General features: G+C 41.1%; 1 protein-coding gene across 4 annotated transcripts in view; it reads left to right on the forward strand.

Moving 5' to 3' along the window:
• The window catches only part of MAP3K3 (mitogen-activated protein kinase kinase kinase 3), a 59162-nt gene that overhangs the window by 3677 nt on the left and 30267 nt on the right, over positions 1–25218 (forward strand). For 2 of the 4 annotated variants that reach the window (XM_043904985.1, XM_043904984.1), the window contains exons 2-5: positions 4670–4791; positions 6326–6418; positions 15530–15570; positions 20665–20764. In XM_043904985.1, coding sequence (XP_043760920.1) covers positions 4670–4791; positions 6326–6418; positions 15530–15570; positions 20665–20764 — 356 coding nt within the window. The remainder of the gene's footprint in view (positions 1–4669; positions 4792–6325; positions 6419–15529; positions 15571–20664; positions 20765–25218) is intronic. The other 2 variants (XM_043904987.1, XM_043904986.1) reach the window with 1 other exon arrangement.

Here is a 25218-nt window from a genome sequence, read left to right on the forward strand (position 1 = left end):
CATGTCCCTGTACATTTATTTATCCTGTATTTAAGAAGTTATAGTTAGGTAAGGTGAACCAGAAACAATAAACAAATAAGTGGTGTTATAGACACCTTGTCAAAACTGTAAAGATACATTGGATGGAGAGATCAGTTCTGTAGTTTTGAGATTGACATACATTATCTATAGTCCTCAGGCCTCAAAGGTTAATTTCATTAACTTAAAATAAAATATGATGGTGATATATGGATTCTTATGAGGAAGCAATAGCGTACTTTGTAATTTGTATTTTTAAATTTTGAGTTATCAACTAATATTGAAGGACTGTTGTATCACAGAAACAGAAAAATAAACCCCAGAATTTGACTTTGCGACCTAGCAAAGTTTTCAACCAGGGCCTTGAAGGGAAAAGGAAAAATGTTTGTTGTGAATTGAGGATCAGACCTTTTTGCTTATACTTATTGTACTAGGAGATGATGTTTGCCCAGATGGACAGGGTGGAGGAGAACCGTGTGGGTATGTAACATGTCATGGACAGTAAGGTAGTAAAATCAGACTCACAGACACTGAATCAGAACAGGATCTCCTGATTGAGCAGTGTGATCAGATGATCTGACAAAAGTTGGGTAGAGTAGAGCATTGTCAGGATGAAGAAATCATTTAAATGAAAACAGAGATTAAATTTGGGAGTTGTATGTATGGGAAAAAGAGTGTCTGGCATCATGCAGGACAACAGTGTTTATCCAACAACATGTTGCTTCTGGAAACTTTTCTGGGGTTTTAGCCAAGGGAATTCATAAGTGGGAGTGCCTTAAGACCCTGCTTTTAGATAGAAGTAATAGCTTAGTCTGGAAGAGTGACTTCCTGCTGGGGTTAATGAACGAGGAGTGTGTTTGCCTGGCAGCCCCCACGCCTTAGGTCAGGATATCAGAAGAAAAAAGTACTCACTGCTGGATAATTACGGATAGCTATCTGCTTGAGACTGCTGACAGAGCTTCCACTTTTTAAGCCTGAATTGTAAACCCTGTTTGATAGATCCCTTCTTTTTTTTTTCCCTATGAATATTCCTCACCCCTAGATCTTTAACCCCCTAATCTCTAGAATTAACTTCTTCCTTTGTGCTTCTTTCTGGTAGCTTTGAGGTGTGTCATACCACCTCCATCCTTTGGAAATCTTTTCAAGGTTATAGCATACTCTTACCTCTGCCTCAACTTGTTCACGTGTGAAGTACATAAAGGAATTATTGATTTCCACTACTTCCAATTTTCTTTTAATCTTCAGCTTCTTGATTCCCTGTCAAGATGTTTCTGCCTCTATTACCCTATTGGACCTGCCCGCCCTTGCTCTTCTTTGGTCTTAGCGTCTGTGGTGTTACTTTTTGTTTGTTTGTTTATAGTTCTCTTAAAGACTTCTGTGCTCACACATCTTCTTCCTACTCTTCTTGTTGACATGAGTATTCACTGGCATCAGTCCCTGAGCCTCTTTTCTTTTCCTCCGCTGTTCACTTGCTTTCATGTCCCTTCTCCTCCTCAGTTCATTTATAAAGCTCTCATCCATAGCTGGAACAGCTTTCTTTTTTTGAAAAAATGTTTATTCTGTAAAATTATCTATATAACCCCTTGCTACTCACGCTGTAAAAAAACTTTTTTACACATGTGTTTATGTATCCTGTCTAATTCGGTCTCTTTATTTGCATAACCTTGTATTTGTGTGTTGTTTGTCTTTTTACCCCTAGAATTTGAGTACCTGAAAGTATCTTTCGAAACTGTCTTAATGTATAATACATGATAGGTAGTCAGTAAATGGCTATTGTTAATGATTAATAAAAATTCTAAAATAAAGTTTAGGATAGATTGTGGCCTCGAGTCTTTTCCCATTAACCTTTTTTTCCCCACTGATGATAATAGCCAGCATTTTTTCAGCATTAGGTACCATGAGGAATAATTTGTAAGGTTTTTTTTTTCCCCCCTCTTAAGTCTCACAGCAGCTCTGTGTAATGATACTTTTATTATGTACATTTTACAGATGAGGAAATTGAGGTTTAGGGAGAATAAATGATTTGTCTAAGGGCTCCTTAAAACCCAAGTCTTTCTGACTCCAAGGTCCATATAACTGCTGCACTCTAAGAAAGCTATTTGTTAATTTTTTTTTTTAAAGGAATGCATATGGGAGCACAGATAATTCAGTTAAAATCCCAATCCAGGAAGAAATGCCTGAGAGAACCACTTGATGTGCATCCCGTCTTTATCCATCTCCTCAGTTTGAAGTATCAGTTTAAGAACCAGTTTGCCTCTAGAAATGTATGCAACTCTGACAAAACAGCAGATTCTATAGCTATATTTCACTTGTGTCAGTTGTCCTGGATTCCAGGAGATAGAGCCAAACCATTCCTCCAGTGTGTTCTCAGTGCTGGAACTACCAAACAAGTTTATCCGTTAAGTAATGCCAGGAATTGGTTAGCTTCCTGGAAACAGAATTTGTCAACCTGATAAACTAGCTCTTATAATAGCATCATCTTATACAGAATTAGAAACAATTTCTCTAATCATACTTGTCACAGATTTGATTTGAAAAGCATGTGTGTATCTGTGTATGAATATACACATCCATTTTGTTTCAATATCTGAGTTGAGACAACTATTCTCAGTTCTAAGGCAGGTTTCCTTGATATTGAAAATTACATGCATTCTGCTGTTAGGACTATCAAGGGATGCTCCTCAGAAAACACCCCTCTCGTGCCATCTAGTCATAATCATAGTGATCCTAGTTTTCTGTTAAGTGTGTGCATGTGTCGCTCGGTCGTATCTGACTGTTTGAGACCCCATGGACTGTAGCCCACCAGGCTCTCCTCCAGGAGATCTTCCTGACCCACGGATTGAACCTGCGTCTCCTGCATTGGCAGACGGATTCTTTACCATTGAGCCACCTGGGAAGCCCCTATTTACTATTATAGTTGGTCCAATAATTTTATACATATATAATATTTAATGATATATAATTTTATACTTATTTATGTTAAATTTAACATCAGTGCATGTGTGTATGCTAAGTCGCTTCAGTCGTGTTCGACTCTTTGCGACCCCCTGGACTGTAGCCCAGCAGGCTCCTCTGTCCATGGGATTTCCCGGGCAAGAACACTGGAGTGGGTTGCCATTTCCTTCTCCAATATAAATGCATATATTTATATTATTTGTATATAAGCCAGTCATTATAGTTTAGGTGTTATACTCTAGTTTTAAAATCTTGGTTTGGAGGTTAAAAAACAAAAACCAAGCAATTTCTCTTTCTTTAAGGAGCCTACAGGTAAATTGTGAGAAAATATAAAATAATTGATGGGATGTATGAGTTTTAATTTTTTAATAAGTGTCTTTGTGTAAATACCTGCTTTGTCCTCATTTGTCACCTCATTTACTTCATTCTTTTTGTACTACAACTGTATCACTCGTACTTTTGTATGTACTTTGAAGTGGAATTAGAAAGGAAGCTACTCTAATGGTGTTTTTCTTACAAGTCTTAAATCTAATTTTACTTTTCTGAGCAGGCAGAGATCTCTTCATGGGTACCCTTCTCCTTCCTTCCTGCACCTCCTCAGAGGGCAAGTAGGGCACCCGAGCAGATTTGGTCCAGGACAAGGGGAGAGGCGAATGATGCCATTGACTTCCTATGCTCCATGCTGGTCTTTCCTTTACACAGGGTATTAGAATATTTTCAAGGGACAGTGATAAAGGGCAGAAGATAGGCACACTCTATGGGTGGAGTCTTGAGCTTGCTTCTTTTAAGGTGTGCCCCAAGTCCGTAAGTGACTCACTTGTCACGAAAGCAAGTATAACAACTCATTCCTAATGTTCCTTTGCAGATCAACAGACCTGTTTATTTTTAACCTCCCACTGCTATTTGAGTGGACAAGGATCTCTTGAAGGACCTGGGAGAATTTGGCAAAACGTAGAATTGACCTGGTTTTAGGTTCTCGGTTTTGGCCAGTTGTCTTCAGTACATGAGAACTCTAGTGCTCTATGCTATTTCAAGAAAGGGGGATTAAAAGTAATACCAATAAGGCAGAGACAATGCACTGCTTGCTTGGTTAGGGAAGAAAAACAATAGAATTGCCTTTCGACTTCCCCGTGGGAAGCAGAAGGCCTATAAACTTGTAAAGAGTTGGGAAGGGGCATTCAGAGGCTAGGCTTGTGAAACAACTTCTGTTTAAAGCAGCAATCTTGTTTGGTACCTTTTAAATATGCTTTCCTACAGTACTTGAAGGATAAGTCTGTGACTGATTCTGTCTCATAATTGGTTCTCCGTGAATTCATCTTTTTACTCAGTACCCTGCTACACTGTGCTGTGTTGTTTTTCACTTCACTCCAAGTTTTCATCTATTTTTCCTGGTTGAGTTTCTCTGGCACTGGAAGAATTGGTTTGTTTGAATACCTCTCTCGCTCCCAGTGAATAGGTAGATATTGCTGCCAGAAATCTGATTGGAGAACTGTTAGAATCCATTAAAATTCAATTTGCCATAGTCTGATCTCAGTTATCCTCTTTTCACAGATAGCAAATTTATGTCGTTTAGTTACAGGATCTGTCATTTCACCTGGGCAGAACTCCCTGCGTGTGAGTCATACAACTTGTGAAACTACTTTCTTTTGTGGTCCGTTTTAAAGTGTCTTAGCCCATGTGCTCTCTTTCTTTGCAGACGAGCAGGAGGCATTGAACTCGATCATGAAGGACCTGGTGGCCCTCCAGATGAGCCGACGTCCCCGGGTGCCTGGATATGAGACCATGAAGAGCAAAGACACGGGTCACCCAAATAGGCAGGTGTGTGCAGCTGTGGCTGTTAACTGACTTTGTTGGGGGGTTGGTTTCAGATGGGAAATATGTGAGAAGCCAGTGATACTCTAATACAGGTTTAAATGCTGTTGACCCCTTCCTTTCAGTCTGTTGAATGGTAGGTAAGTGATGTATACCCACCAGGTGTGGGTCATGATCTGGAGTCCCAGTGCCTTGTGCATCTGACCTTGTAAATGGAGAATAAGAGTAATTTCTTTGTTATGGGGACAGTACTCATAGAATTTTTCCTTTACTGATCATTTGGCAAATATTTTATCCAGACTCTTGATCTCCACCTCAGAAGGTCTTTAAACAGTATATTCTCAGGAGGAATTAATTGATTTTAGTTTATTTCAATGTAATTAGGAAGGGAAGTGTATTTAATAAAACATCATATATTCTGAAGGTAAGAATGAGTGATTTTGTTATTACTGCTATTTACAGCTGTTTCCCCTCATTAACTCAGGTAGTTGAGAGTGCCTGTTTTACTGAGAGCTGTGTGCTTTGTTAGGAACGCAGTTTCTCTTTTGTGGAGAACTTTCTTCTCCCGGTCAGTCTTGCTGAGCTCCTTGTTTCCCGGGTCCTTTGGCAGCAGAGAGGAGTGAGTGAGGGGGAGCCTGCCTTCCTAGTGGGCACCAGAGGGTTGTGCTCAGTGTGGTTGATGATTTCCTCCTTGATGGTTCTCTTGGTTGTCAGCTGACCTTCCCTCTGCTCATCTGCACCTTGTCTACCAGTTCTTCAAAAGTGCTCTTGGTTCCTGGAGAAAGTAGAAGGGGCTGGAACTTTTTCTGTCTGAGGTCTGCTAGATGTAGCCTCCCAGAGTATTTCCTGCCCTTAGGAAAACTGGGGACCCCAAGTCCTTTTGTTTCAGTTATAGTGGAAGGAATAGTTTAAAGAGCTGCTTTTATTTTTTGTGGTTACCTTATAGAACTGGGGAGCAACAGAATAGGGCCCATTCTTGTACTGCTTTCATACATTATTCTGATTGTGTGGGTTCTCCCTTGCTGTAACATTTCTATTCAAAGCTGCTTTTGGAAGGAGCATTTTACCAGAAGTGAATCCCCTCCCCCAGGCTTGAGCCTAATGACCTCACTTTCCTTCCTGTCTTCCTATGTGGAGTGTGCTTGCTAATGCTGCCCCAGTCAGCTGATCCTTCTCCAAACGGGACTGTTAGCGTGGATATCAGTTAGTAGGTGAAAAGGGGAGGCTTTCTTGAGTTGGAAGGCCCGAAAGAACCCGGCTGAGGGGTGAAGTGGTCTGTTACTGTTTAGGAATCCTACTTAGAGGATACTAAAGCTACTATTAGAAAATCCTGATCTTTTACTGTGCCTACTGCTGTGCTTTTGGAGTGAAAGCCGTGGTTATAGAAGTAGAAGGCTGTGAAAAGGATTGACTACTATCAGGAAATAATCTTAACAAGAAATACTAGCTGTTTGGATCCATAGTTTACTTGAATATCATCAGACTTTTTCTGCAGCATGAAGGATACAGATTATTAACCTCAGTTTTTTTGTTTTTAAAGAAAAAGCACAACAGCAGCAGCTCAGCCCTTCTGAACAGCCCCACAGTAACAACAGGCTCATGTGCAGGGGCCAGTGAGAAAAAGAAATTTTTGGTAAGGAATAAAATTACCCATTAAAGGTGAAATGTGCTTTTAAATCTTGCAGTGCTCGAAGTGTATAGAGTTCATTTCTTGGACACATTGTCTTAGTGGATTTGTAGGGAGCACTGGTTACTCGTTACCTGTGTTCTGTTACCATTTCTCACAACAATATTCATACGCAGCCTGTACCACTGCTGCACAGTAGATTTCTGTGGTGATAGAAATGGTCTATGTTTGTGCTGCCCCGCGTAGTAGCCACTGGCCATATGTGGCTGTTGAGCAACTGAGGAACTGAATTTAAATTTTTATTCAGTTTTAATTATTTTAAATTTAAATAGCAACATGTGGCTATTGGCTATGGTCTTAGCACAACTTTATATAAGGGACTTTTGATTTGTTGGGCAAGAAACTGAGTACACGCTTGGAGATGTGTACATTCATCCTCCATGGACAGGTCATGAGTTCATGGGTTTCTACACATTGTGATAAACTCATCAGTGGGAAACCTATCTAATAGTCTAATCCAGGGCCATGGGGTTCTGGGGGCAATGTGAAGCTGTGGAACTATCATGGCTGTTTAGAAATTGAAGCTCAAAGTTTTATGCTAACTTTAGGTAAAAGGACAACGAAAATATCAGACTAGCTTCTGCTGTTAATAAAGTCAAGGTTGTAGAGTGGTCTCTTCTGGGAAGTGTAACAGATGTTCAGCTTCTGACCAGGAGAAATATTCTTCAGCAAAATCCTGAAAGCAGAAGGAGAGAGAAAGTCTTAGTGAATGCATTTCCGAGGAAGTGTGAGTTGGGGTGAGATGGGGGTAGTGAGAGCAGTTGAGGGGAAAAGTGTTTACAGCCTGATATAATGAAAAGAGCTCAGCCTAAGAGTCTCAAGATGTTAATAGTTTGTTACTGTAGGACTTTACAGTTTACAAAGTGAATTCCCTTTTTAGAAATTCTTGTTTTTGTTTGCTTGGGCCTAGGATAGGAATAAATAGTTTTCTTATTACCACTTCTTCTACCAGAAGGTCCGTGCTTAGGAGGAGAGAGGACTGAAAGATCAAAAACCTAATGTAAATGGCTAAGAGATGCCAAATTGGTCTAAGAATTGTCACACTGGGCTAAAGATTCAGGTTGCAGAGTCCTGGATGAAAGAAACCAAGTATTTTGGCCAGTAGGAAAGGTGGTTTGTTTGGGGATAGATCGGTGCTCGTAGGGGCAAGCAGCGCTTCAGAGTGAGAAAGGTAGAGCTGAGGTTGGCGTAGCCTCCTGGGGCTCAGGCTTGGCACAGCAAGGAATGCCGCGGGAGCTGGGGCTTCACTGACAGAACTGTTTGGGACCGAGGCCTGGAAGAACGCGAAAGCCTAATTTAATATCTCTGCTTGGCAAGACTTCAGACATCCTCTTCCCTGAGTAAACAAACTAGGCGATTAATTGAAAAAAGAGAATGATTTGAGAACAGCTAAGCATTCTGAGCAGCTATGGAAGCACAGGGGCATGACGTGCTTGGTTATCCACCTGTTGGCTAGGAGTTAGGATCTGTGCGCTTTGTGCTTTCCCATTAGGTCCCTGGGAGCCTGCCGCCTGGTTAGAGCTGGCTGCACGTTTTTGGGTCGGTGTGGCGCATCCTAGGTGTGACTGGGGCCCACGATGGCTCTGTAGGCCATAATATGCAGACCCTTTAGAAGTCATCACTTGCAGTGCTTTAGCAACAGGTCTATTTCTCCAAGTTGGCAGCTTAGTGTACTGAAAGGAGCACTGGCCCAGAAGTCATTGAGTCATTAATAATCCATTAACATGGAATTTTAGTTTGGAGAGTGCTGTCAACAACGACAATTAACAATGATAACAACAATAACAGCATGTGTGTTATGCTTTAAAAATTCTCAAGGTGCTTACGCAAAGGTGTTAAGTAGAGCCAGGAAGCAAACCCAGGCCTTCTGACCCCTGGTCACAGTAGTTTTCCCACGTGTAAGTCTGATGTCCTTTCTGAACCTCAGTTTTTCTGTTTACCTCTGGAAGTTGTGAGCTCATAGACAGAATATAAAGCACTTTATACGTTGGAACACAAGGTACGGGTATAAAGCGGTAGTGACTGCGTCACTTCTGTTGTCATGGAGCTGAAAAGGTTAAGGTTTTCTGCCTTTATTGGATTGACATTACTATCAATTAGATGGTCCTTTGCAGACTTCTGCAGCTAACCTAACATATGAAAATCCCAGTGAAGGAAGAAATAGAATCCTTATTACCACAGATTCCTGTTTTCCTTGAATCTTATCACAGAGGTAGGTAGAGGCTTGAACGGAGATGTTCACTAGTTGGTATTTGAGAATGAAAAAAGTTGTTTTCTTCATAGCAGGCACTAGAAGGGCAGGCTCTTGGTATCAGCTCTAAAGGGGGAGAATTCTAGGAGCTGTGCTGCCAGCAGGGTCAGGGACTGAGCAGGCTGTCTTTGGCTTTTACTGTGATAGACCTGACTCTTCAGGACTTCCTTTTTCTTTCAAGCGTTATTGATAAGATAGGCTGGCTAGTTTGAAAATAAAACACAACACAGTGTACAAGTCTCATATTCTATTTCATAAGAAGCTTCCTTTTCTGTGGTATTTTATTAAGTAGCAGTAAATAATGAATATGCCATTTCATCATTGATTTATTTATTCACATCCTCACTGAATGCCTTGCGCAGTGCTAGGACTGGAGACTGAGAAGGAACTGGGGCAGGGAAGATGGTCGCTTTATAGTCACCTCTTCCACTGATCTCTTAGGACTTCTCTGAGTCACACAAATAAAATTATTTTTGATGCTCTTTTCTTCTCATTTATTTACTATCTTTGGCAAAATAAGGACTCCAGTGCCAAAGATGTGGGAGCCAGCAAAGGTACATAGCAATGTGGGGGAATGGGAGCACTGCAGAACCAGAGAGGGTGCCAGAGATGCTGGCTCATGGGGGCGTTTGCAAGGTCAGGTTCACAGACCTTTGTTTAATAAACACTTTGATTTTTTTTTTTTTTTAATTCTTGAGAATCTTCTTGGATTACATGTTCAGTTGTTGAGTTCAGACTTTGAGAAGGTCTTTTCTACTTAAGTTTGGTATTGTTGATTACTCCTGTTGTCCCTGTGGCGTTCCCAGGTTGCAGCTCAGCCTGGAGGCCTGCGCTGTCTTCTGTCTGTGGCTGTTACTCTTCCTTTCACCACACTGGCTCTGGTGAGCAGGGGACTTGAACCTACCTAGACCTGAATTTTTGTACTGGTACTTTTTTCTCAGCAGCTGTGGCATCTCTCCATTCAGTTCAACATGAGCTTATACTCAAGCTTCTTAGACAAAAGAAATATGTTATATTCCCTGTACGCTAGGAATCATGCAGTCTTATTATAAACGAGAAATATGTGAAGAAAAGAAACTAAGGTAGGATGTGACTGTGCCTAAATACATGGTACAGATTCTGAGAGGTAAAGGAGGCCAGGAAAGTGAAAGGTGAACTTGGGCCAGAGGAGTCACAGAGTCATTTCCGGAGAAGGTGGCACTGGAGGCAAGCAGTGAAGGATGTGTAGGAGTTTAGTCAGGAGGAAGTACAGCACTCCAGGGTGGGAAACTGCATTGTTAAAGGCCTGGGGGAAGGAATGCACATGGCATATTTCAGGAAATAGGGTGGGCATCGATCTGGCTGGAGAGAGGTTCCCTTTGAGAACAAACAATGTGAGATGATTAAACTAAGTAAGCATAAGTTCCAGGGGGCTTTGAATAATAGTTAATAACTTAGACTTTATTCCATAGGTCATGGGTATCGCTGATTACTTTTTGAATAAAGAAGGGATGTGGTGAAAGCGGTGGCTAAGATGATTGAGACTGGAGACATGTGGAACGTGCTGGAAGAAGGGAGCTGAGAAGTGCAGAGGCTGCTTCAGGAGTTGAGGAGGGGAAAGGAACTCGAGGCGAGTGAGAACTGAGAGAATGGGAAGCAGTCTCATCTGGGAGTCTCTGGAGGGGAGAGTGGGGTCTTGCCATCTGCTGAAGAAGGGGAAAGAGGGAACTAATCAAGCAGAGCTCAGAGGTTTGAACTTGTAGCCAGTATTATAAGTTGCACCATTGAGAAGGGGGATTAGTTAGGGAGGGTAGCTGATGCAGACACGTAACTAGGTTGAGTTTGCAATTATAGCGGAAGACTGAGGTTGTGTGCGCAGGTATGTGTGTGCATTGCTTTTGCAGTTCTGAAATCCAAAGAGTGCTGCCAACTAAAAGGCGCTTTTTAAAATTTATGTATTTTAAAATTTCCAACTCCAAATTTCCAATACCAAATTTATGTATTTTAAAATTTGCAAACTCATTTGGCAACAAAACTTGGCCTGAATGGACACGGGGCTATTTATAGTCTTTATTTATTGCACTTATTGTGAATATTGATACTTTTCAATACAGAAACTGATTTTTGCTGTTAGCAGGTAAACCCTGAACCTCAGTGACTGTACGGCCGTGTCCAATGCAGGGAAGGAGGCGACAGTGTTCCCCACGGCCACGTCAGGACCCTGATTGAGGGTGGCCCCTCTGACCTGGAACATGTGGCTGCCAAGGAAGAGAGTGCAGAGCTCAACTTTGTCCCCAGCTATCGGTCAGAACTAGCTACAAAGCCCCAAACTAACTTCCAGAGAGGCTTAGCAGTATAGAGGAGGGCACGAAGTGTTTGTGTGTGTTCTGCCTCTGCCGTGGGAGCGCCGCCTGACACCCTCCCCCTGGAGGGGCGTCACTTAACAGACAGAGCACATACCACTGTTCTGAAACACTTTTGGCTCCAAGGGTTTGGCTAAAGAAGAATGGACCTGTATTATCATTTTTTGAACACGTGTGTCAAGTACTCTTCTCATATCTTTCCCCAATTATTTCATTTAATTATTTTGATAATTCCGCATGACAGATTGTCACTGTTTTCACTTTGCAGATGAGGAAACTGGGTCACAGAGAGTCATGTTCAAGGTTACCACAGGGAGGTTATAGAGCCAGGGTTTGAAGCCAGACAACTTGACTCTAGTGCTCCATTCCTTATAAACGACTTACCTGCCTCGTTTACATGGCATATGGATGATGTTTTGCTTGAGAAGATGGGGCTGGACATAGAGATTTGGGAATCTTCTATTTAGAGGTGACCTGATTTTGTAATTCCTACCAAGGAGAAGATGTGAGGAGAAGGAGAGAAATCCAGAGGCCAAAAGTTCAAACCTTGAGGCACCGTCACGTGTTAAGGGGAGGGGTGGGAGAAGTCATGAGGAAGAGGAACCAGCAAAGAAGCAGAAGTGGTTAGAGTGGTGGCAGGTTCTCTGCCTTGAGACAGAGTCACAGAGGCAAGGAGGACACAGCTACCAGTGCGAAATGCCTCATAGAGGCACAGAGAACGGTTGGCAGGAAGGAATTGAATCTAGTGAGCTTTAGCGGAACTTTCTTGTCCATGGCTTGTTCTAGTCAGCCTGACAGGGGAAAACCCAGGGTTGGGAACTTGGCAGATTTGGGCACACCATGTGGTACATGGAAACCAGTCACGGGCCTGCATCCTACTCTGGAAAGGCCGTAGCCACATCAGACACAGGACTCAGAAGACTGGGCATCTTTGTTTACACTGCTTGCTAATCACAGGCTAGGTTAGTCTTGAGTAGGAGTGATTTGTGGTTTGAGGCAAAAGTTTAATTCCCTTTCTGACTGAATTCACGTCGAATAGCATTTGGATTATGTCCCATCATGAAATAAATTTAGTTCCTTTAGTCCCACAAAGGGACGGAGGGAGTTCTTTCCTAGGTTCATCTTAATATCGTAAGTCCCCCACATATGAACCTTCAAGGTGTGAGCTTTGACAGATGCGAATGTGCCTTCCCATGTTCAGTCATGTTAGTTCACATGCCTAGCGCACCTTGTCACGTGCGTGAACCCTCTACATGCAGTTGTGCTTTTGTGTGCTATACAGTACTGTATACAGTAGTACAGTATCTTTATTTCAAGCTCACGATGTGCAGAAACAAGTGTAAAAGCAGCGGTGATGTAGCTGGTGCTACTGTACTTCTCGAGGTACTGTACTATAAGATTAAAAATGTCTTATATTTTATGTTTTTTACATTATTTGTGTGAGAAGTATTATAAACCTACTACAGTACAGACTATATAACTGATTGTGTTAGTTGGGTAACTAGGCTAACTTTGTTGGACTTGAACAAATCAAACTTATGAACGTGCTCTTGGAACGGAACTTATTGGTATGTAGGGGACTTAACTGTAATAATGTTCTAGGTGAAAGGAGTGGCACCCTACCTGTAGGGACAGACAGGACTGCAAACTGTGGTGGACACATGGGGTCCTCCAGAGCTGGTGTGAAATTGGACAGTATGGGAAGCTGGAGGTGGCATGTCTGAGCGTGGCAGCGTGACGCAGACACCGTGCTTTGGAAGGCCCTTCCCATGGGAACTTCAGGGGAGGAGAAAAGGAAGACAGTGGCAAAACTGCTGTCACTCATGAAACCTTGAAGCCGCACCACTTCCTCTGCAGTGTGCCACATCTTTCCATGTGTGCATGTGTACGCTCACGCTCACACACAGTCTCTCTCACCTAGAATGCAGACCAGGTGGGGCACCCTGCCTTCCCATTCCACCTTCTCCACCTCCAACCATGCACAGCCTCAGCCAGAGCCTCCACTTACTGGTTCCCCAGGCCCCATAGCTTGCCGCAAGGTTGCCACCCTGATCTGATGCTGACTCGATTATTACTCCCATCTCCTCCGTGAGTTCTGAAAAGTGAGGTTTCAGAAGATCCTGTGATAGTTTCTTTCTTTCAGTGTTCCCATTGAAGCCCTGCATCTGTGAGTAAAATAAACCTCCCTTGCCTGTGTAACACTTAAGTTGTAGCCTATTTAGGCTTCTTTTAAAGCATTATGATCTTGAGAGAATTTATTTAACTTCACTAACTCAGTTTCTCCTGTAAAATAGGGATCATAAGAGTTCCTGTTATGAGGGTTAGTTTAATTGATGCATGTAACATACTTAGAACAAGGCTTAGTATATAGTAAATGCTCTATAAATGTCAGCTATTGTCATATTATTGGTAATGGATAAAGTGGTCCATATGTGAAATCAAAGGATGAGTGGGCTGTATCAGGGTTGTATTTTGAAGAGCTATCACAGTGCAGGCCTGTTACTCCAGGGAGTTTTGCTGTCCACTGTTCAGTATGTGAATTTTTGGGGGGCATGAAGCTCTTTGAGCCTCCATTTCCTTGACTTTAAAATAGTGGGTTAAAGGCTATACTTATATTTTAATTCAGTGACTCTCAAGGTGTGTTCTGGGACCCCTAGCAGGTTCCCAAGAACCTTTTGGGCATCCCTCAGGTTAAAACTATTTTCATACTAGTACTAAGATGTTCTTTGGCCTTTTCACCCTTATACTCTTAAAAAGTACACTAGAGTTTTCCAGAGGCTATATGACACATGTTATCAGAACAGTTTGAAAGCAGAAGCTGATAGGAGAATCCAGCTGTCTCCTATGAAGCCATGCATTAAAGAGTACCTACTCTCTTGCTTCACTTTTTCTTTCTTTCTTTCTTTTTTCTGGTATTTTGGCCACACTGCGTGGCACAGACGATAGTCCCCTGACCAGGAGTTGAACCTGTGCCTCCACAGTGAAAGTGCCAAATCCTAACCGCTAGGCCACCAGGGAACTCCATCTCACTTCACTTTTTAAAAAACATACAGTTTTAAAAATGTGTTTATGTTAACATAATGGTTTTTAATTATTTTTAGATGAATAAAATTTAAGTTTTCTTAGTTTTAATTTCTAATAAGGCAAATATTTGTAGATATCATATACATAAGCAAAAGCTTTTAGGGGTTTTTAGAGTGTAATTAGAGTCTTTAGAGTGTAAATTTTTAGAGTGTAAGTTAGAATCATCAGTCTGGTTCATTTGACTGGAAGAGAATTCTGGCCCTCCCATCTCTTGGGAAGGGGAAGTCCTTTGTACACCTACCCTACCTTTCAGCTTTCTCCTTTTTCTGTCATCTCTGCCTGCTGTATGTTCTTCATCTTCAGATATCCTGAAACCCTCTTCTTTCTTCAAAGCCACAGTCTTTTGTCTGTCTCAGTATTATTTTCATTCACTGACTATGAACTCTTTCTTACCTTTATCTCTATTACTTGTTGGTTTCCTGACAATTTTAGTTTTCTTTTTCCTTTGTACCTGTTCTTCTATAATATCTCTTCTCTTTTCCTGTCATTTCTAACTCCCTCAAGTTATTTATTTGATCTTTATAGTATCTCTTCCTCCCTGATTTGTTCCTTAACCTTCTAACACTCCTTCTTTTTCTTGTTTCTGATACTTATACTCAACTCTGTTTTTCAATCAATGAATTCATTTAACAAATATTGTTAAGCACAAAGATTACATACCATTACGTTTGCTTGTCCCTGGAGCTACGGAATTAAGAGAGGCATGATCCCTGTTCTCCCAGAGCTTATAGGGTGCCCTGATGGTCATCTAGGCTAAAACTGGGGACATTTATGAGGTATTTGTCCAGGGTGCCACTCTACTCCCACTTAGGGCAGCCGTGATAGGATAGTGGAAATCATTGGTACCAGTGGCAACCATTTATTGCATGTCTACTATGTATTAACTTACATTTTCTTATTTAGTTCTCATAACAACTCTGTGAGTTAGGTATATTTAGCCCTATTCTGCAGATGGAAGAACTAAGAGTTACAGAGGGTAAGTAACTTTGTTGTGGTTGTATAGCTAGAATTATCACTATGAAGAGTTCTTTTTCTGTTTAGTTACGTCAGCCAAGAAGGAACGGTATCCTGGCCCGGAGGTGGTGACATAGTGGGAGCAGCTCCAGAGCCAGTTGTGGAAATAGAGCTTGTGAACTTAGAGATGACATGTCAGAGCAGAGCTCCTGGGCTGGGCACCCCCGAGGGTTCTTGTCCCAAGAGCTTTGTTGCCCCGGAGGTTAGAACTCAGTGACAGGAGTGCCCATCAGGGCAGAGAAGCTTCAACAGGAGCCTTCAGGGATGCTGCCTAATGTTGCTGAAGGACTGCCTGAGGCTACCTGGGTGGGGCAGGAGTGACACAGGCTAGAAAACCCGCTAACCTGTCTATCCTTTCTTTGGCAGAGTGACGTCAGAATCAAGTTTGAGCACAATGGGGAGAGGCGGTAAGTCTGTCTTCTGATGAGTGGATGTGTAATGGGTGCCCCATTTCTCAGAAAGCGTGCAGCTTGTGGGAGCCATCTCCCTGGAGTGATTCCTGTGGGGTCCCTGGCCGGGTAATGGGGTTGATGGGGCATAAAGGGGGAATGTTTCATCCTTGGTTTGGCATATTGACTGAACCTTGTTTCTGGTCTTAAAGCGTCAACTGCTAATGTTTTACCCTTCTGCTCTTGTTCTGCTGCTGTGAGGTCCATCATTGTGCTAGGGGAGGAAGTCAGAGCTCCAGCTCCACTGAGTCATAGCTTCCAGACACGCTGACCCTGTGCCAGCTGTGGGCATCAGAGAGAGAGGAGGCTTCTCCTGTGACGTGCTGCCATTCCTGTCCTGAAAGAGTGTCCCTGGTTTTGTCCGCATCAGGGGTCATGTTGGGTGAATTGGAAGTTTCTTTAAAATGTCTCTAGGTCATGGGAAGCTACATTAAGTCCCTCAGTTGTGAAAGATTTCAGCTCATTTGAGGACAGAAAAAGAGAGAGTTGTCAGTCTGCATTCTGTGTCTTACCTTGGGGAAGTGAAAGTACTGTTACAAAACCCTTGTATCCTTTTTCCATTGTCAATATTAAGGTTTTTGTAGGAAGTCAAGATAGAAGTTCTCAGTGGAGAAAAATATAACTTCACTTAATTTCTCAAGTTATTTTAAGGAAAATCTTTAAGAAAGCATATAGAACTCTGGTCAGGGGATATTTGGGACACTTTGTGTGCATGTGTGTGGCATGTATACGCACAAGCATGCTTTTCAATATCTGTTTCTTGCTCTTTGCCTTTCTCCCTTGTTGATAACTGCCCTGCCCTTTTTCCTTTGCTATGAGCATTTGGAGGGCAAAGAACACTGTGAGCGTAAGATCCTCCTGCTTTACCAGTCACCAGAAGACCTTGCATGCGTCCTCGGTCTCTTCAGTTGTGTCCAACTCTCTGCGACCCCGTGGACTGTAGCCCTCCAGGCTCCTCTGTCCACGGGATTCTCCAGGCAAGAATACTGGAGTGGGTTGCCATTTCCTTCTCCAGGGGATCTTCCTGACCCAGAGATCGAACCCACATCTATTTCGGCTCCTGCATTGCAGGCGGGTTCTTTACTGCTGAGCCACTGGGGAAGCCCCCAGAGGACCTTAAGTGCCTTCAAACGTTTTTGTCCTGGAAGTTGTCTGCTGCTGGCATCTTTCAGCCCTCTCTGAAACTAGCTCTGGAGCTCTAGAGATCTGTGGCTCCGCTTTCCCTTAAAAAGATACATTCAGAAGCCTGCAAGTTGGTCAGAGGTGGAAACATTGTGCAAAGGGTGGTCTGCAGAGCCAGGGCCTGCTGCTGCTAGGTAAATTCTAGGGCTGTTCCAGGCCGGGAGGGAGGAAGGTTTTCTGAGCTCTGTCCCCAGCTGTTTGTTTTAGGACCTGCCAGTAGCAGGGAAGTTAAATTGTCACTTCATTGTTGCTGCTTTTCACACTTCTGACCAGACTGGATTTTGGAGGGATTGCCAAACTCAGAGCAGCCAGAGTTTTCAGAAGTAGATACTAAATCAAAGACTTGATTGTGTTGGAGCCTAATTACGCAGTTACGCTCTCCTGAATTCCTGTTCACTAAGTGGTATGTAGTTACAGTGAGCGGACTTACACTGAGAAAGTGTGTGTGTTTAGTTTCAGAGATGCTGCCAGATCGAAACCACAAATATTTAAGGTGGTCAGGCAGGAATGGCCTTTTGAAGCCCTGAGCAGCAGTGTTGGTATCAAGGTTTTGAGAACTGCATGCTCTTTTTATGGAGCTGTTTTCTGGAGCCGTGGTGTTTCGCTGTTCGTGTACTGTGTGTGGAATTGAGGACTTTATAAAGGCTGTGCAGCAGAGCCATGTTCAAGCTGCTCTGCCAGACAGCTCTGGTTTCATGTATGTTGTATCTTAAAGATTTGGTTGAAAATGTTTCTGTGGGCTTTCTTTACTTTTTACAGGACTAGGAATAGGATCTATTTAAATGATGTAGGCTCTTATAGACTTAGAATTTACAGAAAAGAGGAAAGAAGTAGTGACTTTTCCCCCCTGGTGGGCTGACTTTCCCTTTGGTTTGGATGGGTGGGCATCAGACTCTGAACTTTCCTCCCTCTTAGCCTCAGGAGGGCAGAAGAGGACTGTAGACTAAGATCTCCCTCCTTGGAAATTATATTGTTGAATGTATTAGTTCATATCCACCAGGAAATCCATCCATATTATAATCCTTGTATTCCCTCCCCATCTCAAATCAACCATCCCAAGCATTAATCAGGTGCTGTCTTTAAAAAAGAGAGAGAAAGTGAAGTGCTACCTAGATATGAGTTATCTAGATATGGGTGTTTGATGGATTCTTTTGAGAGAATACCTTTCTATTTATTCCTTATAGTAAATCATATCCCGTTCATCAGGACCTCGGCCACAGTTCTAAAGGGGCCTGCCTTTTGAACTGGTGGGGATGGTTGTGCTGGGTGTTAGACCCATCTTTGAAGTACTAGCCTGAAAATGCCAGTTATTTAAGGTGACGGTGGCAGCTTAGATCTTAACTAACCTGAGAGTCCTGGTTTCTTAACCTTGATCAGACTTTTGGGCTGCTTTTAAATGGTTTTGGAAGTTTTAAATGGTTCATCACCAGGCCAAATGCAGGAGAATTTATCTCTGAGCCTGATCTTTTTCTGACTGTGTTAAGGATATCTGAGTGATCTGGTATTTTATTCAGAAAGGCAGACCCCTTTTGAACCATTGCTGAAGTCCTGATGAAGGGGATATGTAATTAATTATGGAATTTAGTAATTCCTTATTTACAAAAGAATTAATAGAAAGGTATTCTCAAAAAAAAAAAAAGAAAGGTATTCTCTCAAAAGAATCCATCAAGCACTCATATCTAGATAACCCATATCTAGGTAGCACTTAATTTTTTCTCTCTCTTTTTTTCAAAGATAGCACCTGATAAATGCTTGGGATGGTTGATTTGAGGGGGGATAATATAAGGATTACAATATGGATGGACTTCCTGGTGAATATAAATTAATATATTCAGCAATATAATTTTCAGAAATGAAGGTAGTGACAGGTGAAGGAAAAGTTATAGAGAAATTATCTTCCTGAGATATTAGGCTTTGTATGAAGGATTATACTAATAGCCTATCAACGTTGTTCAGTAGAACTTCGGCTCTAATAGAAACGTTCTGCAGAAATCCCTTGGTAGCCGAGGAAATTGGTTCCAGGGCCCCCTGTGGATATCAGACTCCTCAGATGCGCAAATCTTTTAGATGAAATGGTGTAGTCTTTGCATATAACCTACGTACATCTTTGTGTATTTTAAATCATCTCTAGATTACTTATAAACCTAAGACAATGTAATTGCCATGTAAATAGTTGCCAGCATGGGGCATATTCAAGTTCTGCTTTTTTGGAACTTTCTGGAAATTTTTTTTTCCAGATATTTTTGATCTGCAGGTGTAGACCTGGGTATGAAGAGGGGTGACTTATAGCTTGTTCTCCAGTATACTAGTCACTAGCTACGTGTATCTAGTGAGTACTTGAATGTGCTGATGGGACTTAAAGAGCTGATTTTAAATTTAATCAATTTAAATTTAAATAGCCACATGTGGCTAGTGGCTACTGTATTGAACAGCTCTGTTCTAGATATAATGACTTTCATGGTGCCCACTGATTTCAGTCAGCCAGATTTCATGAAAATCCAATGGCTTACCTATCAAATTACCCATGACATTTTTCACAGAACTAGAACAAATAATCCTAAAATTCATTTGGAACCACAGAAGGCTAAATTGCCAAAGCAATCTGAGGAAAAAGCAAGTAGGAGGCATCACCCTCTCAGACTTCAGACGAATTTAAAAGATGCAGCCATCAGCAGTTTAAATTGTTGCTGTCAAATTTGTCTTCTTCCTTTTGGCTTCTGTATTTTATGTAATTTTATATAATGCTTATTAGGAAGACCTTCCCTATGCCAACATTTTTTTATTTCTACATTTTCTTATATACATGTACATATGTAGTATACATATGAGTTTCTTTTTTGTATTCTGTTTATCTCTTTGTTTATTTTTGCTTTAAATAAGTTTTAAAGTATTGGGTTGGACCCATATGATATGGTCACTTTTAAATGTCAAACATTGTTGACTATCCCCAGTAACCCTAATACATTAAAACTTTTTATTTAAAAAATGTCAAACACACACAAAAGTAGAGAATGTGAAACTGGGCCTCCAAGGATCTGTCATCCAGCTTCAGCATTATCAACATTTTGCCAACCTAGTTTCATCTATGCCCACTTGTAAATTTTGTTGTGATATGTAATGACAAGTTATTTTAAGACCTCTTTGAACATGTTCCTACTCTACCATGTGTTAATATTTATAGAAATTGTTCTTTGAACAGACTAGTGAGTCTCTCTGGAAAAGCATCAATATCAACACTACTTACAGGCACACATGTGTCACTGGTTAAGAAAACTGATCAGGCGTATAACCAACTCAAGGGGAATTCCTGTGACTCGGTGGTGGGAAATGTCAATTCTTAGGATAATCTAACCTACTCTAATCATTTCTTTAATCGCTTACTCCTCCTAACCCCACCCAATGGTCCTTATTTATGCATTGAGATTCCTGTGGCATCTCAAAAATGAACAGTAGAAAAGACCTTTTCAAGTCCTGGATGTGAGTCATTTGGGAGTTAAGACCATGTTTTCAGGACTGCGGTTCCAGTCTCCAGGTTTTCTTCCTAATAGGAATATTTGGAACATAGTTTTTAAACCCAGGTGTCCTGCGGTGATACTGAACTGTCATTGACTGAAAGATCTGAGCTGAAGTGGTAGAACAATGATTGAGATTGAATACTGCCTGTGGGTACTATTGGAAAACCTGAGAGATGCTCAGAGAAAGGGTGAAAAGATAAAGGCAGATAAGAGAAAAAAAAAAATACAGAGAAAGGCAAGCTGTATGAAAAATAAAAAGAACTCTTGAAAAGAAAGGAAAATATCACTCAGGAGTTATACCTTCTAAACCCTGCATTTAAAATGTACAGTTAACCTTGCTTCTGTTCTGTCTCAGAATTATAGCATTCAGCCGGCCTGTGAGATACGAAGATGTGGAGCACAAGGTGACAGCAGTGTTTGGGCAGCCTCTGGATCTACATTACATGAACAACGAGGTGCGGAAGTCAGATGGCCTGGGGATGTGGGGCGCACCTTGCCTACCCACCTTCTCTCTGCTTAACTGAGGATCTCTTAGTTTGTTCTTCTAATGTCATCTGCAGGTTTTCATTTTCTGGAGCCTCTTTTCTTAATTCCAATAATTTTGGGATTTTTCTTTTTTACTGTGTGGAAGGTTGCACCGCCATTTCCATTCCCTCTGCTCATTCTAGGCCAGTAGCTCTAATAACTCCATGGTGGGGTCAGGTACGGGGATCAGGGTCAGCGCTTAGCGTTGCCTTACTATAGCAGAGGATTCAGCAGGGCTGGGGATGTGGGGAAAACTGGTGGGTAGGTCCTCTACTGACAGTCATAAATGTTGGATTCTTCTCAGAGTTTCGCTTCTGATTGTAGCTGGTGTCAAACATTAGCACCTACTCTAATCATTTCTTTAATTGCTTACTCCTCCTAACCCCACCCAATGGTCCTTATTTATACATACTTTGAACATCACCCAGGAAGGAATTCTTTTGAATGTCAGTTACATGGCTGCTTTCCCAGCTCCAAGGAAGGTACTAGAGGCTGTAGTCTGCTTGGGTTGGTGCTTTGCATTAGTCTGAAAGGCAATGTGTTTGTGCCCAGTAAAAAGCCTGCACTTTGAGGGGCTTACCTGGTGGTCTAGTGGTTAAGAATCCATCTGCCAATGCAGGGGACATGGGTTCGATCCTTGGTCTGTGAAGATCCCACATGCTGCGGAGCAACTAAGCCTGTGTGTCACAGCTACTGAGCCTATAGTCTAGAGCCCAGAAGCTATAACTGCTGAGCCCATGTGCTGCAACTGTGGAAGCCTGCATACCTAGAGCCCATGCTCTACAACAAGAGAAGCCCTTGCAATGAGAAACCTGCCTGCTGCAACTAGAGAAAGCAATGAAGACCTGTCGCAGCCAAAAAATAAAATAAATTAAAATCTTAAGAAAAAAAAGAATTAAGGATTGATTCATCCCTTACTTGAAAATAAAGGCTTTAAAAAAAAAAGCTTGCTCCTTGAGGGAACTAAGTTGAGGGGAATAGACAGGAAAGCTGGGCAACCTCATGGCTCTTTGAGAGGTCTTTCCTATGTAGTTTTATTTTAGTGGTTGAAAAGTTAAGAATTTCCTCCGAACTCTGGGGCTGAAATCCATGGGAGCTGAGATTCGTTGGCTAAAAACTTTCTGGCCTTTAAACAAAATGTACAGCCACAGTTGGGTATGCATGCTTGCTCAGTCACTTCAGTCGTGTCCGACTCTTTGTGATCCCACAGACTGTAGCCCGCCAGGCTCCTCTGTCCATGGAATTCTCCAGGCAGGTTGCTATGCCCTCCTGCAGGGAATCTTCCTGACTCAGGGGTCGAACGTGAGTCTTCTGCATTGCAGGCAAATTCTTTACCACTGAGCTCCCCAGTTGGGTATATGCTGCCATATAGCTAACAAGAATAAGACCATCTGATCTTTTGCTTTTGGGTAAATTTTAGAAATACAACAAATTTAGAAAATCACTAACACTATGGTTAATAAATAAAACAGATGTAAGCATTTCAAAGTATGTAAACTAACACATTTTAAATACAGGGTATGAGAACCCCCAAAATATAAGTGAAAAATCCATAGAACAGTTCAAACATCCATGACTGTATGAGAAAACGAGGCTAAAATCACCCAGCCAGTCAGCATTCAAGAAGGTGTTCTTTAGTTAGGAAATATTTTTCTGGATGATTTAGTACTACTTATTTCTCTTTCCATTAATATTTCCATTAAGAATTCCGTATGTCCCAAAATCCATTTTCAAACTCTTTTGCCAAGGAAGTGACTGCCCAGAATGTTGGGCATTCCTTTATTCAAATGTTTATGCAGATATTGATTCTAAACCAAATATATTTTTTAAGAGTCAGTGAAGACTAATGTATTTGAGCATTTATTTTTCATCACTTTTTTACTGTTGTTGTTGTTTCCATTTTTGTTTTTTGACCTCATTTCCCAGACCAGGGATTGAACCCAGGCCATGTCAGTGAAAGCCCAGAATCCTAACCACTAGGCTGCCAGGGAATTCCCATAATTGTTATTATATTAAATCATGCATGTTTTTCCATACTCTGCTAATGTCAGTGAGTAAGAGTTGACTAATTTATATCTTATTAATTTCAACTCTCTCAACCTGTTTTTCTTTGCTCTCTAAACCCTGCCTTGTCAGGACTTGTGAGCCACAAATGAAAAATCTTTGATTTTATTTATGTTTATATTTTTGTTAAAATAGCTTTTTTGAGATATAATTCACCTACCATATCACTTACCCTTTTATTTTTAAATTTATGTTTTTAAACTGTACAATTCAGTGATTTTTAGTATATTCAGAGTTGTGTTAACTGTCAGTACATGATTCCAGAACCTTTTTATCACCCCAAAGAGAAACCCTATACTCATTAGCAGTAACTTCCCATTTCCCCTCCACTTCCTAGCCCCGGGCAACTACTTATTTACTTTGCATCTTTCTGGATTTGCCTATTTTGAACATTTTATGTATTAGGAATCACACAGTATGTTGCCTTTTGTATTTGGCTTCTTTCACTGAGCCTGTATTCAAGGCTCATCTATATTGTAGCATGTATTGGACTTCATTCCTTTGTATGGCTGAATAATATTCCATGATATGGGTATATACATTTTGTGTATCCCTTCATTCACCTCTTGATGGACATGAGTTTTTCCACTTTTGGCTGTCATAAATAATGCTGCTATGAACATTTATGTACCAGTTTTATATGAGCAGCTGTTTTCAATCCTCTAAAATATACCTAAGAGTGGAATTGTGGGTCTTGTAGAAACTCTGTATCTAACTTTTTGAGGAATTGCCCAATTATCTCATATTGACTGGTACCACTTTACATTCTTACTAGCAATATATGAGGGTTGCAGTTTCTCCACATTCTCACCAGTACTTGTGATTCTTTTTTTTTTTTTTTCCTTTTTTAAAAAAATTATAGCCATCCTAGTACGTATGAAGTGATATTTTATTGTGGTTTTAATTTTCATTTCCCTAATGACTAATGATATTATCTTTTCAGGTACTTATAGTCATTTATTTATTTTTCTTTGAACAAATATATATTCAAATCCTTTGCCCATTTAAAAAACTGGATTGCTTGTCCTCCTTTTGTTGAGTTGTAAGAGTTCTTCACATATTCTGGATACTAGATCCTTATCATACATTTGCAAAATTGTAGCTTTTTTTTTTAAGTTAAAACATACTCCAGTAATTTCTTTATCTTCTTGTATCTCCACCCAACACTAGCCCTTATTTATCCTTACTTTATATATTAGTCAGAAATGAATTCTTTAATGTGATATGATCTGTAGAATTTCATCCCATTCCATGGGTGGTTTTGAGCTTTTATTTTATTTATTTTTTTTTTGAGCTTTTATTTTAAATACTGTTTTTTACTATTTGTTATTTCCTGGCCTAGGATTTAGAGTTCTCATTTCCTTGTATTATAAATTGGGAACTGCAGAAATTAATTGGATTTTTGCTTTGTGTTTGCCACAGATGTGTAAGATCTGACATTATTTAGGTCTTAAGGCATAGCATACTTCTGCATCTTTTAATACTAAGTACTCATAATATTACAGAAAACTAAGATCATGGCATCCGGTCCCATCACTTCATGGCAAATAGATGGGGAAACAGTGAAAACAGTGGCTGACTTTATTTTTTGGGGCTCCAAAATCACTGCAGATGGTGATTGCAGCCATGAAATTAAAAGATGCTTACTCCTAGGAAGGAAAGTTGTGACCAACCTAGACAGCATATTAAAAAGCAGAGACATTACTTTGTCAACAAGGTTCGTCTAGTCAAGGCTATGGTTTTTCCAGTAGTCATGTATGGATGTGAGAGTTGGACTGTAAAGAAAGCTGAGCACAGAAGAATTGATGCTTTTGAACTGTGGTGTTGGAGAAGACTCTTGAGAGTCCCTTGGACTGCAAAGAGATCCATCCAGTCCATCCTAAAGGAGATCAGTCCTGGGTGTTCATTGGAAGGATTGATGTTGAAGCTGAAACTCCAGTATTTTGGCCACCTGATGTGAAGAGCTGACTCATTGGAAAAGACCCTGATGCTGGGAAAGATTGAGGGCAGGAGGAGAAGGGGACGATAGAGAATGAGATGGTTGGATGGCATCACCGACTCAATGGACATGGGTTTGGGTAGACTCCGGCAGTTGATGATGGATAGGAAGGCCTGGCATGCTGTGGTTCATGGGATTGCAAAGAGTCGGACAAGACTAAGCAACTGAACTGAACTCAGTATCTTCTGCTTTTTAATAGTGAATAGTGAGTAAGATTTATCTATATCCTCGAGAATCTTCTCTTTAATACTTCAATGGAATGAAAACAGAGAAGTCATTTTTGGTTCTAGTTATGGATTTTGTTTTTAACCTTTAAACATT

The sequence above is a fragment of the Cervus elaphus genome, chromosome 5 (assembly GCF_910594005.1).
Source record: "Cervus elaphus chromosome 5, mCerEla1.1, whole genome shotgun sequence".
NCBI lineage: Eukaryota > Metazoa > Chordata > Mammalia > Artiodactyla > Cervidae > Cervus > Cervus elaphus.